The 16,079-nt window shown below is 44.3% G+C and overlaps 1 protein-coding gene across 1 annotated transcript in view; it reads left to right on the top strand.

The window, feature by feature from the left end:
* The first annotated feature begins 13,429 nt into the window (after nt 1–13,429).
* Nucleotides 13,430–16,079, top strand: part of LOC126470684 (cocaine esterase) — a 150,997-nt gene continuing 148,347 nt past the window's right edge. The window contains exon 1 of the mRNA XM_050098685.1: nt 13,430–13,941. Coding sequence (XP_049954642.1) covers nt 13,430–13,941 — 512 coding nt within the window. The remainder of the gene's footprint in view (nt 13,942–16,079) is intronic.

Here is a 16,079-nt window from a genome sequence, read left to right as displayed (position 1 = left end):
TATTTCCTCTTTAACGCACTCTGTCTTTTCAATCTTAAGTTTCATGACACCTCTCTCAATAGCCTCTAACACTTCCTCTAATAAAACTATGTGTTCTTCCAAGATAGGAGTTGCTATTAACCGATCATCTACATAGATTGTTATTTTATTAATTAAGGCTGGTCCTAAAACATGGCACATCACACGTACGAAGGCACAAACAGAGATATTAAGTCCGAAAGGTACCACACGGTATTGGTAAAAAACTCCTTCATACAAGAAAGCTGTGTACTTCCTTGAACTTTCCGCCAGTGGCAAATTCCAATATCCACACGTGATGTCCGTAGAAGTTAAGAATTTTACTCCCCTGAACTTTTGCAATAACTCGTCCATGTTCTGCGGTCTATCAACCTCTTTCAGTGTTTTCACATTGGAACTGGTGTCAGTGTACAGGAGGCAGCTATACAAACAACGGTTACCAAAGAACAAAGAACAAGTAAAACAAGTAGGCAAATTTATACAGGGTGGTCCATTGATCGTGACCGGGCCAAATATCTCACGAAATAAGCGTCAAATGAAAAAAACTACAAAGAACGAAACTTGTCTAGCTTGAAGGGGGAAACCAGATGGCGCTATGGTTGGCCCGCTAGATGGCGCTGCCATAGGTCAAACGGATATCAACTGCGTTATTTTAAATAGGAACCCCCATTTTTATTACATATTCGTGTAGTACGTAAAGAAATATGAATGTTTCAGTTGGACCACTTTTTTCGTTTTGTGATAGATGGCGCTGTAATAGTCACAAATATATAGCTGACAATTTTCAAAATGGTTCAAATGGCTCTGAGCACTATGGGACTGAACTGCTGAGGTCATTAGTCCCCTAGAACTTAGAACTAGTTAAACCTAACTAACCTAAGGACAACACACACATCCATGCCCGAGGCAGGATTCGAACCTGCGACCGTAGCGGTCTCGCGGTTCCAGACTGCAGCGCCAGAACCGCGCGGCCACTTCGGCCGGCTGCTGACAATTTTAGACGAACAGTTGGTAATAGGTAGGTTTTTTAAATTAAAATACAGAACGTAGGTACGTTTGAACATTTTATTTCGGCTGTTCCATTGTGATACATGTACCTTTGTGAACTTATCGTTTCTGAGAACGCATGCTGTTACAGCGTGATTACCTATAAATACCACATTAATGCAATAAATGCTCAAAATGATGTCAGTCAACCTCAATGCATTTGACAATATGTGTAACGACATTCCTCTCAACACCGACGTTTTTGAGATTCCCAATTCTCGCCCAATTTGTCTGCTACTGATATGCGGATTAGCCGCGACAGCAGCTAAAACACCTACTTGGGCATCATCATTTGTTGCAGGTCGTGGTTGACGTTTCACATGTGGCTGAACACTTCTTGTTTCCTTAAATAACGTAACTATGCGGCGAACGGTCCGGACACTTGGATGATGTCGTCCAGGATACCGAGCAGCATACATAGCACACACCCGTTGGGCATTTTGATCACAATAGCCATACATCAACACGATATCGACCTTTTCCGCAATTGGTAAATGGTCGATTTTAACACGGGTAATGTATCACGAAGCAAATACCGTCCGCACTGGCAAAATGTTACGTGATACCACGTGCTTATATGTTTGTGACTATTACAGCGCCATCTATCACAAAGCGAAAAAGTGGTCCAACTAAAACATCCATACTTCTTTACGTACTACACGAATATGTAATAAAAAATGGGTGTTCCTATTTAAAAAAAATGCAGTTGATATCTGTTTGACCTATGGCAGCGCCATCTAGCGGGCCAACCATAGCGCCATCTGGTTTCCCCCTTCAAGCTAGACAAGTTTCGTTCTTTGTAGTTTTTTTCGTTTGATGCTTATTTCGTGTGATATTTGGCTCGGCCACTATCAATGGACCACCCCGTATGTTCATTGAAATGGAATTGGAAACATTTTTCTCTGGATATGAAAATGTACAGGACCATTGCCATAAGTTTAGAAAATTAGTTGACCAAACTTTGGATTGATATGTAACTAATAGAATAATTAATGGTAGTAGGGATTCACCATCTACACTCACGAGCAAAAGAAAGTGGTATACCTGCATAATATTGTGTAGCGCGCCCACGAGCACGCAGAAGTACTACAACATGACGTGGCATGGATCCGACTATTGTCTGAAGTAGTGCTGGAGGAAATTGACTCCATGAATCCTGCAGGGCTATCCATAAACCCGTAAGAGTACGAGGGGGTGGATATTTCTTCTGAACAGCACGTTGCAAGACATCCCACATACGCTGAATAATGTTCGTGTCTGGAGAGTTTGGTGGCCAGCGGAATAGTTTAAACTCAGAAGAGTGTTCTGGAGCCACTCTGTAGCAATTTTGGACGTGACGGGTTCTGCATTGTCCTGCTGGAGTTGCCCAAGTCCGTCGGAATGTACAATGGGAACAGGTGATCAGACAGGATGTTTCGTACGTGTCACCTGTCAGAGTCGTATCTAGACATATCAGGGATCCCATATCACTCCAACTGCACACGCCTCACACCATTGCAGAACCTCCACCAGCTTAAACAGTCCCCTGCTGACATGCAGGGTCCATGGGTTCATGAGGTTGTCTCAATACCCGTACACATTCACCCGCTCCATACAATTTGAATAGAAACTCAGCCGACCATCTTTCCATTCATCTAGTGTACACGAGTGGGCCTTCAGATTCGAAAGCCATATCAATAATGTTTCGTTGAATGGTTCGCACGCTGACACTTGTTGATGACCCAGCATTGAAATCTGCAGCAACCTGAGGAAGAGTTACACTTCTATCACGTTGAACGATTCCCTTCAGTCGTCGTTGGTCCCGTTCTTGCAGGACCTTTTTTGGGCCGCAGTGATGTCGGAGATTTGATGTTTTACCTGATTCCTGATATTCACGGTGCACTCGTGAAATGTTCGTAATGAAAAATTCCCACTTCATCGCTATCTCGGAGATGCTGTGTCCCATTGCTCGTGCGCAGACTACAACACCATGTTCAGACTCACTTAAATCGTGGTAACCTGCCACTGTAGCAGCAATAACCGATCTAACAACTGCGCCAGACGCTTGTCTTATATAGACGTTGCCGACCGCGGCGACTTATTCTGCCTGTTTACATATGTTAGTATTGGAATACGCATGCCTTTATCAGTTTCTTTTCCGCTTCGGTGTATGTTTCAATGGGTTCAGATCAGGCGAATCTGGTGGCCAAGATATCAAAGTGAGTTCACTATCATGTTCGTCAAACCACTGTAGCACGGTTCTGGCCCCGTGACATATGCAGTTATCCTGTTGTAAGATGCCATCGCCGTCTGGCAAGGCATCATGCCCGAAGCGGTGCAGGAGGTCAGCAGTAATATTCAAGTAATCCACAGCTGTCATGGCGCCTTCGACAACTACCAAAGGTCCCATGGAAATCCAGGTGAAACTCCCCCATATCATAATACTGTCCCCACCTGCCTCCATCCACGAGGATGACGGCGTATCCCCACATGACAATAAAACTAATGTAAAAAGAAACGTGATTCATCCGACCAGGCAGCAGTTTTCCAATGATGTGCGATCCAATGCCGATAACCCCGAGCTTACCTCACTCGTATTTGACCATGTCGTAGGGTCTACAGTGGAACACATAGGGGCCATATGCTGTGGAGCCCTATGATCAACAATATGCGTTGAACGGTGTGCTCTGAAACACTTGTGCTTGCACCAGCACCGCGCTCTGTCGTCAGATATGCCACAAATCGCCGTCTATCCTGCTTAACAGATCGGGCAAGCCTCTGACCTCCACGTTCTGTGAAGAGGAGTGGAATCCAACACCTCTTCGCCCATCATCTTTCCACCACTTTTCATAGATGCTCACCAAAGGAGCTTTCGAAAAGCCGACCAGATTCGCCATTTCCGAGGTGCTCGTTCCCAGGCGCCAAACCGCAACAATCTGCCCTTCGTCAAAGTTTCTTATGGCTCAGTATTTCCCAATTTGAGGCTCGTATCATCACTAGAATGAGTCCCCATTCGTCTCTGCCCCGCTTGTATACTTTTCTTACCGCATCATGTGCCCGAAACGCCGCCAGGAGACATTTGTCATGCAGTGGTCAAATGTTTGCCTCTTCATTGTATGTATGTGCATCATGAAGTTTTCTCTGAGTTTTTTGTTTACATCTGAGGTCGATAAAAGGACCAAGATATATGTTTTCGCACACTGTTGTGTTGTCAAAACGATCTCGCATGCAGCTGCAGTTACTGTCTCAGTCGATTTGAGGTTCTCGTCTATTCCAATGCACATAGTACCCCCATTTGTCATTGGCCGATGCTTTCGATATACACCAAGATCTACCCCAAAAATATCTCTCCTGTCCCGAGTTCGAGTCTCGGTCGGGCACACAGTTTTAATCTGCCAGGAAGTTTCATCTCTCCTGTCGATTTCGGTTCTTAACCAGTTTTATTTTCTTAGTACCGCGTGAGCGTCACTGATTGTTTGGGACAGATTCGATCTCTGGGACTACGTTTTCAATTCTTCGAATGTTAATAACCAACATTTTAATGTTCCCAACTGTGTGAAGTATTTCTTAGGTTATTATCCTAATCATTTTGGAACTCTTGCAGTTATCACTATCCACACTGGGTGGACAGCCCTATCATCTAAGGAAACCTTTTTGTGGATCCCACACACACAGTCAGCTACTTGAATAGTAGACTGCAATGTCTTGTGCACCTCGAGCTATTTTGTATGACCGTACAGTTGAAGATAACTTCTTAAAATGAGCAATAGTCTTTAAAAAATTAGGATTAATATTTATTATCAGTTAATATGTAATGAACACACAAAAGCACTAGCAAAGACCAAATCACCACCCATTGTAGCACCCTCAACGTTTTCAGTAGTCAGTGCCTTGCAGTATGCATTGCCTCTCCATACAACGTATCATTAGCTACGGAATCGTTTTTATGGATCAAACGCACGAAACCTCAGTACAGTTTTCTAATAACTGAAAGGGGCTGTATGCATTATAGCAAAAATAAATAAAAGTGCTCATTGCGAGGTTGTGTTTAGAGACTGAGGATTCTACTTCCACCACTTGAATTGAACGTATTTACCAATCTGTTATGCACAGTAAACAGTATGCTGTTGTAGTTAGAGCTTTATCTGTTGTCACAAAATAAGTTACAAAATTAATATACATTTACCAAGAGCAAAATAAATTAAACTGGAAAGAAAAAAAATCATTTTTTACTGTGGAATAAAATTGTATAACAAAGTGTCAAGGGTATTTAGGATGTAATTAAAACCAAACTATTTAAAAATACGATGTACTACACTGTCAAAGATTATTCAAACAAGACAGAGCAGGCTTCATTAAAAAAAGGGCACCAGTTAGTAGTAACACACCTTTGCCATCCGACAACACTCTTGCTCAGCACAAAGCATCTTACCTGGAAATCATATGCTCAAGTTATTTTCCCGGTTTCAGCATATCATTAATTGCTGGGGTGCTGACTCAGTTTTTACAGACAGGTAAATCGGAGTGCACAAAACATGTAATAAAAATCAGTAGTATTCCAGTGGTTCTTACGTCAGCTGTAATGTGTATAGAGCGTGTACTGCATGAAATATGTTCAGTTTGTGCTGTGATTAGTGATGCAACAGGATCCAAGTCTAATATTAATCTGTTTACATTTTAGTAAATTAGACCTATAAGTAATTAATTGTCAGTATGTATCAATTTGATCTTTAAAATTTGTAGTTGATGTGTCAAATAACACTGCAAAAATTATATGTTGTACAATCAACCAATCAGCTTACCCAGCGTTCAGAAAACTAGCAGTAGTAAATAAGCTGTCTGACATAATGAAGGAACGCGGAGTAACGTTCTGCTGTCATTTAGCAGCGGTAGCATAGGTGTGAAGAAGTTATCGAAGAATAATATGGTAACAAGAACTGAGTTATAAGCTTCTTCAAACAATGGCTTCTGCTTTACATGGAAATGTCATTGTAATCACCATTGTGAGAGTAACACTATTTTGGAGTAAACTCAGACAACAGACAAGCAGCGTTCAAAGATGTGAAAGTTTTGTGCTCGAAACTTGTGAAGATGAAAAATACGTTAATTTAAATTTATTGTGCCAAAATATTCGAAGATAAGAAGTCAAACTATTGGACTTATTTGTTGAGCATATCATTATACAATAAATACACAATGTAATAGGATTATCACCCGGCTACTGTAGATGAGGTATGAAGAAAGCGGGGACACAAACACAAAAACATAAATATTCTTGGATTTTGCTGTGAACAGCGTTTGAAGATAGCGCTACAGAAACAGGAAGTCATAGGGACATTCAGCATTGCCCCATACGGAACAAGCGTCTTTCTACCAATGGTATCTGTGATCTTCTCTACATTTGCGTACAGTTCATGGTTTCGACTATTCCTGAATTCACCATTTTCTTTGATTGGCTCCATGATTTTCCTCGAGTTCTATCTCTTTTTTCATTTCTCGTTAAGATTAACTGATGCTGATTTCTTCTTGTAGACACTTTTGGTTAGTTGATACGCTGTTTCATGGTGAAAAACAGTCACTTTGTAGCGAGCTCCTTTCAAACATCGCGCAACTGCGCCAACAGGGGGCCGTATGAACTACCCGTCACCGATTTCATTTATACTGGCAGGATGTGTAGGATGCGACCAGTACGTCAACATATGTAAACAGAAAGACCCAAACTTCAATCAATTTAGAAAATTTTAGGGATGCTTATATATTTTGTATGATCACCAGTGTTCAAGAAGTCCTCAGTGGAGCAAGTAAGCGCGAGGTCTGTGAATCGACTCTCACAGCTAGTAGTTTTTGTGACGGCGTAAATTTAAGCACCGGCACGCCAGTCGGGGACGAGAGAGCAGAGAGGGCTGTGACAAGACGTCAGCCAATTGCACACTGACCTACCCCTCTCCAGGACGACAACGTGACAGCAGCGGCCTCTGTGTGAAGAGAACATAAGTGCCGCGCTCGACTGGTAGCTGCCAGTCCAAGAGAAGCTTCAAGACTAGCGACCTGAATAGAAGTGTCAACTGTATTACTTCACTTGTATTAGGAATTGTATACACTGAAGAAGCTTGTTTATTTCGTAGGTCGCACCTTGCTTGCTACACATTTATGTAATTCTCAAAGTTAAATATTGTCATTTACTTTTCGTAATGAAACTCATTAATACGATTTCTTTGACTTGTTTGTCTAGCGATCCGAGATAGTAGGTTTCCCAGACACCCCACATTTGCCGATTAGGCAGGATTCAACCTTTTTTTCCAATCCCACGTAATTCTAGCAACAGATTTATTATGACTGTGCAAATCGTCAACATTTAATGATCCCTTTTTATTTCCATAATCTTCATCCTGAAATACGGAGAAAAATTTTTTCGTAAGCAGATTGTAAACAAAAAAAAGAATGCACTACAACCTTCAGTCAAATCAGTACTGTCATTTTTTTCTGTTATTGTCTCCATATCTGTGACTATTATAATGTTTAATCTATGCATCACTGCACGAATCAAGATGATACTGATCGCAGAAACATGGAAAACAGTAATTATTGTGACATACAACACATGTAATGCACGCCGAATTTTTGCATGTACATGGTTTTTCAATGTGTCTACTGCGAAACAAACATGGTGGAAATTCATAAACAGTTCTCGGTCGTCACACACTTTTGCGGCTTACCACGCGTATCGAAGCATATCACCGAATACTGATGTGTGTGTGTGTGTGTGTGTGTGTGTGTGTGTGTGTGTGAATTCATAAGAGACCAAACTGCTTAGGTCATCGGTCCCTTGACTTAACACTACTTAAACTAACTTATGCTAAGAACAACACACACACACACGCCCGAGAGAGGACTCGATCCTCTGGCGGGAGGGGCCGCGCAATCCGTGACATGGCGCCTTAAACCACGCAGCCACTCCGTGCGGCCTGAAAACTGGTGCAGACAACTGATGGCCTATGGTTGACTGAAATAGCTCTTCTCTAGAATTAAAATTAAAATGAAGGTCAGCGTTGGCCGTAATATTGATGTTTTATTGATAGCAAAATCGATTTTCGATCACATGGTGATCATCTTCAGTGCTGTACAAATTAAACTCAGACACTGGTATCAAATTATCAGTAACCAAAACTGAGAAGCGATCACAATAACTGATATAGTTATTGTGATCGCTTCTCAGTTTTGGTTACTGATAACTTGATACCAGTGTCTGAGTTTAATTTGTACAGCACTGAAGATGATCACCATGTGATCGAAAATCGATTTTGCTATCAATAAAACATCAATATTACGGCCAACGCTGACCTTCCTTTTAATTTAACATATATGGTCGTTGTGCACAAAGCACTCCATGGAGTCGCCAGTCTTCTCTAGAAGCTATCTCTCTATTCTGTTTGATGATCTATGCGCAATTTTGTAGCCATTTTGTAAGGTTCTTCATCTGCCTGTACCAGTAAAAGTCGGAAGGTTGCACCAGCGGAATACACTTTGGAAAAATTACCTTAATACTGCACGTTGGCAGACCCTTTCCATTCTGTAAAGTTTCGTCGTGCAGACTCGGATTCGTTTGTCCTGCCGAATTGACAAGCAATAGCAATAATTCTTCCCGTTCGTATTCTTCCAGACGTCGTTTAGAAAATATTCTTGTACAACATCGTTGTGAGTTTGATGGACTTTGAAGATCTTATCGTAACGTTTTTGTATTTGTACGCGTACTCATCAATTGGTTTTCTCACACTTGGTCCAAATGAGGCAGTGGTCTTGCAAGCTTTTTTAGGAAAAATAGTATGAAAATAATAAATTAATAATTAAATATTGATAATTTGCAGAGGCATAACGAATCTGTTATCACAATTACGTGGGAACGAAAAAGAATAGTACCAGCAGTGAGTTTCGACCCAGAGACCACGCGCATATGAAACTAAGTGCTTACTGGCTGGGCTGCGGACTTCTTGAACTCTAGCGAGTATACAAAGTACATAAATATGCGTAAAACGTTCAAAAAAAATTTTTCCCTCGAAAACGATTGAAAGTTGCGTCTTACTGTTTACATATGTTGAATACTTAGTCATGCTTTGCATATATAAATGAAACCGTTTAGTCCCCGTGTAAGGGCCGGCCGTTGTGGCCTGGCGCTTCTAGGCCCTTGAGTCTGGAACAGCTCGACCGCTATGGTCGCAGGTTCGAATCCTGCCTCGGGCATGGATGTGTGTGATGTCCTTAGGTTAGTTAGGTTTAAGTAGTTCTAAGTTTTTGGGGACTGATGACCTCAATTGTTAAGTCCCATAGTGCTCAGAGCCATTTTTTCCCCGTGTAAGCTTAAGTCACCTGCTGATTTACAGTCACGAATCGTTTCTGTCTGCAAGAACGACGCATCTTTGCAAAAACAGGGAACTGGAGGCATCTCTTACTCCAAGGGCAAAGATTTGACTGGAGCCGGCCAGTCAGAGAGCTAGGACATCGTTCTGTTAGTTCCATTGTGCTTTTGAAATAAAAAGAGGCTCTCGTCTCGTTCGCAGTGGTCGTCACACTGGAGAAACAGTATTCAGACATTTGTGTTGTGTATCTGATACGGAAGCAATTGACCAGCAACTTTCAGTGCAATGGCGGAATCGCAGCAAGCAGCGAACATTACAGTTGCATTCCTATGATTGGGAACCGTGGTAACATTGAAATTAGGTCATGTCCTTTTCACCTTATCTTTTGCATACGGACTTGCCGTGCAGAATAATGGGTGTTTGTTCTCACATTCAGTTGCATTGGAACAGGTGGTAATTGGAATCCGCACCTGTAAATTCAACTGAGTTACAAGTTGTTTCTCTCACTTGCTAGTACGTTACTAAACAATTTGTAAAGGTTCTTCTTTTTCTTTTTTTGCGCGACATGATGTTCGGAGGGATGCTACATATTCTGACTCTATGTTTGTTTTTCATAATCACAGTGGTTAATTTTTACATCTCATCCGCTTGTGTATTATACTGGGTTTCTCATATAGGTATTTGAATTGCCTGATTTCATTATCTTACAATTTTCCTTTAATTTACCAACGCTACCACGTGTATTTTGCCTCCGTGTTTGAAGTATGCGAAACATGTTCCGTACACTGTGTTGCATTTTGCTCAGGGGCTACATTGCACATGGGCGTCACACTTGCATTTACTTTTCGTCAGAAATTTCAGCAGTCCAGGTACGTTGACGGCGGTATAGTTCTTCGAGAGAACCGACGACGCAGACGACGTCATCTTCAATTATTCCTTTCACCACACGTGCTCTATATTTTCAGTTTATTAGGTACTGTAGGTAACAAACAATAAAAACATTTGCCCTTGCACAAATCGGAACTATAAGCCGCGATTTATTCTGTTTGAGGGTGTGTAGTTTGAGGTTTGTTGTTCATGCTCAGGTTCCATTTTTATTTGTCTTACTTATGCTGTATTTACCGAGGCATGGGACGTACATCGAAAAGACAGATTACGTGCGACAGGAGGGAAAGTGATCGCTGCTGTCGACCAAAGCATATTGTCTGTCAAGATTGTAACTAAGTCTGATTGTGAAGTCATCTGGACATGAGTAGCACGCCCAGGTGAACTCAATTTAACTATCAGATGTTTTTACCGGCCACCAGATTCCACCGTAACAGTTATAGGATCATTCTAAGGAAGTATAAGCTCAGTAGGGCAGAAATGCCCTGATCATGCCTTGTTAGATGAAGGCGACTTTAATCTACCGAATATAGACTGAGACGTCTGTGGATGCACTGCATCTGGTACGGATAGATAGTCTTGTGAGGTACTTTTGGAAACGTTTTCCGAAAACTGTGCTAAACGACTAGTTAGACAACATACATGCAATGGAAATATTTTAGACGCTGTAGCTATAACAGGCCTGACCTTATAGTCAGAGTCAGTACACAGACAGGGATTGGTGTGCATGATGTCGTCGGAGCGACGATGGTTACTTAAGTTAATAAATCCAACACGAATGCTAGGAGAGTATTTATGCCAGAAAAAGGAGACGAACAGTTGTTTGCATCCGACATAGACAATGAATGAACATCATTTAATTCCAGTAAGACGGACGTAGATGAGTCATGAGCAAAGTTTGAACTGATTATACATCGCGCTCTGGAGGCGTATGTGCCAAGTATGTGGCTGCACTGTCCGTTCAAAAAAGAACGCGCAAATGTCGACAGCCGAAAGTTGGGAGAAATTCGTGCCGCCATAACAAGATCAATGCTCGAAGCATACAACAGCTTACACCGACATTAATCAGCGAACAATCTTTCCGAAAAACCGAGAAAATTTTGGTCATACGTAAAATCACTAAGCAGATCGAAGGCTTCTGTCTAGTCACTAGTCGACTAGTCTGAGGTGGCATCGTGCAATGGTCAAACGACGATATATTTGTACGTTTCTCCTGCGCCAACGCTTTAGTAAACGCGAAATTTAAAACTTCGGCTTTCCTTTCGCTATCTCCTACCACCACACTATACGGGTCAACGAGTGTCTGAATAGAAGCCTTAGACCCTCTTAGTGATTTTACATAAGACCAGTTGACGAAAAAGACCGGCCATCGTAAAAGAACTGCTCGCTCCCGAAACCAGCTTAGCATGCCTAGATTAACAACTACACTACTGGCCATTAAAATTGATACACCACGAAGATGACGTGCTACAGACGCGAAATTTAACCGACAGGAAGAAGATGCTGTGATATGCAAATGATTAGCTTTTCAGAGCATTCACACAAGGTTGGCGCCGGTGGCGACACCTACAACGCGCTGACATGAGGAAAGTTTCCAACCGATGTCTCATACACAAACAGCGTTGCCTGATGAAACGTTGTTGTGATGCCTCGTGTAACGAGGAGAAATGTGTTCCATCACGTTTCCGACTTTGATAAAGGTCGGATTGTAGCCTATCGCGATTGCGGTTTATCGTATCGCGACATTGCTGCTCGCGTTGGTCGAGATCCAATGACTGCTAGCAGAATATGGAATCGGTGTGTTCAGGAAGGTAATACGGAACGCCGTGCTGGATCCCAACGGCCTCGTATCACTAGCAGTCGAGATGACAGGCATCTTGTCCGCATGGCTGTAACGGATAGTGCAGCCACGTCTCTATCCCTGAGTCAACAGATGGGGACGTTTGCAAGACAACAACCATCTGCTCGAGCAGTTGGACGACGTTTGCAGCAGCATGGACTATCAGCTCGGAGACCACGGCTGCCGGTTACCCTTGACGCTGCATCACAGGCAGGAGCGCCTGCGATGGTGCACTCAAGGACGAACCTGGGTGCACGAATGGCATAACGTCATTTTTTCGGATGAATCCAGGTTCTGTTTGCAGCATCATGATGTTCGCATCCGTGTTTGGCGACATCGCGGTGAACGCACATTGGAAGCATGTACTTGTCATCGCCATACTGGCGTATCACCCGGCGTGATGGTATGGGGTGCAACTGGTTACACGTCTCGGTCACCTCTTGTTCGCATTGACGGTACTTTGAACAGTGGACGTTACATTTTAGATGTTTTACGACCCGTGGCTCTACCCTTCATTCGATCCCTGCGAAACCCTACATTTCAGCAGGATAATGCACGACCGCATGTTGCAGGTCCTGTACGGGCCTTTCTGGATAGAGAAAATGTTCGACTGTTGCCCTGGCCAGCACATTCTCCAGATCTCTCACCAACAGAAATCGTCTGGTCAATGGTGGCCGACCAAATAGCTCGTCACAATACGCCAGTCACTACTCTTGATGAACTGTGGTATGGTGTTGAAGCTGCATGGGCAGCTGTACCTGTACACGTCATCCAAGCTCTGTCTGACTCAATGCCCAGGCGTATCAACGCCGTTATTACGGCCACAGGTGGTTGTTCTGGGTACTGATTTCTCAGGGTCTATGCACCCAAATGGAGTGAAAATGTAATCACACGTCAGGTCTAGTGTAATATATTTGTCCAATGAATACCCGTTAATCATCAGCATTTCTTCTTGGTGTAGCAATTTTAATGGCCAATAGTGTATTTAATACGATTAAGGTAAGTCCGACCCATCAGCGCCAGCATGCCGAAGAGAGCACCTTCCGGCAGCCACTGGAAATGGCCCTGCAGTCCGCAATAGCGAACAGGACAGTTGAGCGCGCGATGCCGAAGAGTGCGGACAACGGAACGCGCAGGTCTGAGCCAGCCGGCTCGGTCGCGCTGGGGCCGGCCGCTGGCCGGTCGGTGAGGCCCGCCCCGCCGGCCGTCCCGGCGGCCGCTCCCCACAGGATGGATACAATGGCGACGACCCCTGCAACGACAACGGATTCTGACAGGCAATGAAGACAGGACTACGACGAACGATATGCGAATGCAGAGCGGAGGACAACATACGTCAAACCCCTATGACGAGAGGCATCAGCTAACACAGAACGATTGCCAACAACGGGAACTAAGACGTGAAATACAACACATGATTCTGCAAAGTCAGGAAGTCTACGACAACCGCACTAATACAGTTCCTACTTCACAGCATGAAGAACAAGTAGACGACGTGGAACAATTTTCTCCACCAGAAGACGACGACGAAATGGAGGGAATCTCCTCTGAAGAAGTTTGGACCATGCAGCCCACCGACGGAGAGGGCGATTTTACGCTAGTTCGCCAAAGAAAACGACTCAACGCTTCTCCTAAGCAGAACAACTCTCGGAAGGGACAACGTCCAGAAGAACTGAAAACTTCCAATCGTTTTGCGGCTATTGCGACGGAAGATACTACGGATGCTCCAGAACGTATGGACCAGATGAGTGATGTCAATCTCGAAGCAGATAAAGAGGGGACAGATGGCTCTGGCCGGAACTTACTACGCAAAGTCCCGCCCGTTACTATTCACCATACCAAGAACTACATGGAACTCAACAAGGCGCTGAAAGCGAATATTGACGGCAGTCTTAAGGCCATCTACCAACGAGACAGGATCAAATATCACTTTGAATCCTATGAAGATCAACGGTGTGCCATCAGGCCGCAGAGGACAAGCACCTCAAAGTGGTTGTCAAACGTCTACCTGCCAAAGTTACGGAGGAAGAACTGAAAGGCGCACTGATAGAGAAGGGTTTCCCTGTCATCAACGTCCACCAGTTTAAAGATCGAGACGACAACACGAAGGAATTACGACCTCAAGATGCTTACTGTGTCACGTTGCCAGCCCAAAAGGAAAACTACAAGATTTACGACATCAAATACCTTCTATATACTAAAGTCGTTATTGAAACCTACAACAGACAAGAAGGACCTGTTCAATGTCGCCACTGCCAGCGATTCGAACATACAGCTAATTATTGCAGCTTGCCTGCTCGCTGCGTTCGATGTGGAGGGCAACACCGATCTTCAGCATGTACTCATCCCCGAGGGGCTCCTCCGAAATGTGCTAACTGTGAAAAGGACCATCCTGCCACATGGCGTGGCTGCCAGAAGTACCAGCAACTTCTCAGGAAATACAGACAACGGTCTTCCCCGCAGCCCTCTCAACGGAGGACTCGTGTAATACGGAACTCCAACCTGACGCCACACCCTCCGCCCCACCGTCAGCAAACGCCACAAGAACAGCCGACGGCGACACGGCAGCCAGTAACACAGCCTCCTCCTGAAGCACTTCCACCTCGACAGCACCGCCAGCATTATTCATACGCTCACGCAGCATCACCACGCCGACCGGAACCGGAAACCTACGTCTCACCAGCTCATTTGATGGAATCTATAGCTCCAGCGCTCTCTAATGTCGCGAAACTTCTCACCACCGTGCAGCAACAACTAGTGGGGATACTTTCTTTAATCGAAAGTGTATTGAACGCCTTTGGAACACCTTAAGATGGATCGCCCTGGGACCACGAGAAACCTGAAAATCTGTATATGGAACGCCAACGGAATGAAACACAAGAAAACAGAATTCACTGAATTTTTAGAACGTCACAAAATCGACATCGCACTTGTGTCGGAGACGCACCTTCGTCCAACAACTGAGCTCATATTTCGTAACATGTACGTCTATAGAACGGACAGACAAGGCCAACGAGGTGGAGGGACCGCAGTTCTGCTTAAAAGGGAACTGCGGCACCATCATGAAACACTACCACACCTCCAACATCTGGAGGCAACAGCAGTAACGGTTCGATCGGCGGCAAGCAACATCACTTTCACTGCGGCGTACAACAGCCCCGGTAAAAACCTGGTGCCAGACGACCTTCGGAGTATCTTCACCAATTTTGACAAAATCTTCCTAGCAGGTGACCTTGACAACAAGCACGTCGCGTGGAATTCCCGGCTTACGAACCCTCGTGGACGAACTTTGATTGCCATGGAAGAAGAACTGGGCATCACAGTCCATGGCCCACGAGAGCCCACACGGATTCCTTACGTCGATCGGCAAGAAGCAGACGTCCTAGTTATTGCTATCATCAAAAATATTGAGACGAACCTCCAGCTCCGCGCCGTCGACGATCTTTCGTCTGACCACCGACCTGTTATCAGCATAGTGGAAAACGCAACGGCCAACCTTTCGCCCCCAACATCACAAACTCTGAACTGGGGTCAATTTCGGACATATCTTGACAACAATATCTGCCCGACGCAGGACGTTTCAACACTGGAAGCCATCGACATCGCGGTACAAACTTTGACGCAGAAGATAAAGGTAGCCAAACAGAGGGCAACTACTCACACGGTCTATCCTGTAGTAGCTTTCGACAAGTTCCCGCCTCTACTCCAAGAACTGAAGACACAGAGAAACAGGAGCAGGCGACGTTGGCTCCGCTATAGAAACCCGATCGATCGACGAGAAACACACATCTTAACACGAGAACTGTAGAGGAGAGTGGCCGAGTGGCGGCAGCAGGTCTGGGAAGATAAGATGGATGGCAGGTAGTCAAGAACATACGACACCAGCAGCCACCTAAACGAGCCATCAGAGGACCAGATGGCCTCCTCAATGACGAATTCACCCAGGCGGAGCTGTA

The sequence above is a fragment of the Schistocerca serialis genome, chromosome 3 (assembly GCF_023864345.2).
Source record: "Schistocerca serialis cubense isolate TAMUIC-IGC-003099 chromosome 3, iqSchSeri2.2, whole genome shotgun sequence".
Lineage (NCBI taxonomy): Eukaryota > Metazoa > Arthropoda > Insecta > Orthoptera > Acrididae > Schistocerca > Schistocerca serialis.
Note: the sequence above shows the minus strand (reverse complement) of the source record. Positions and strands in the feature narration are given on the sequence as shown.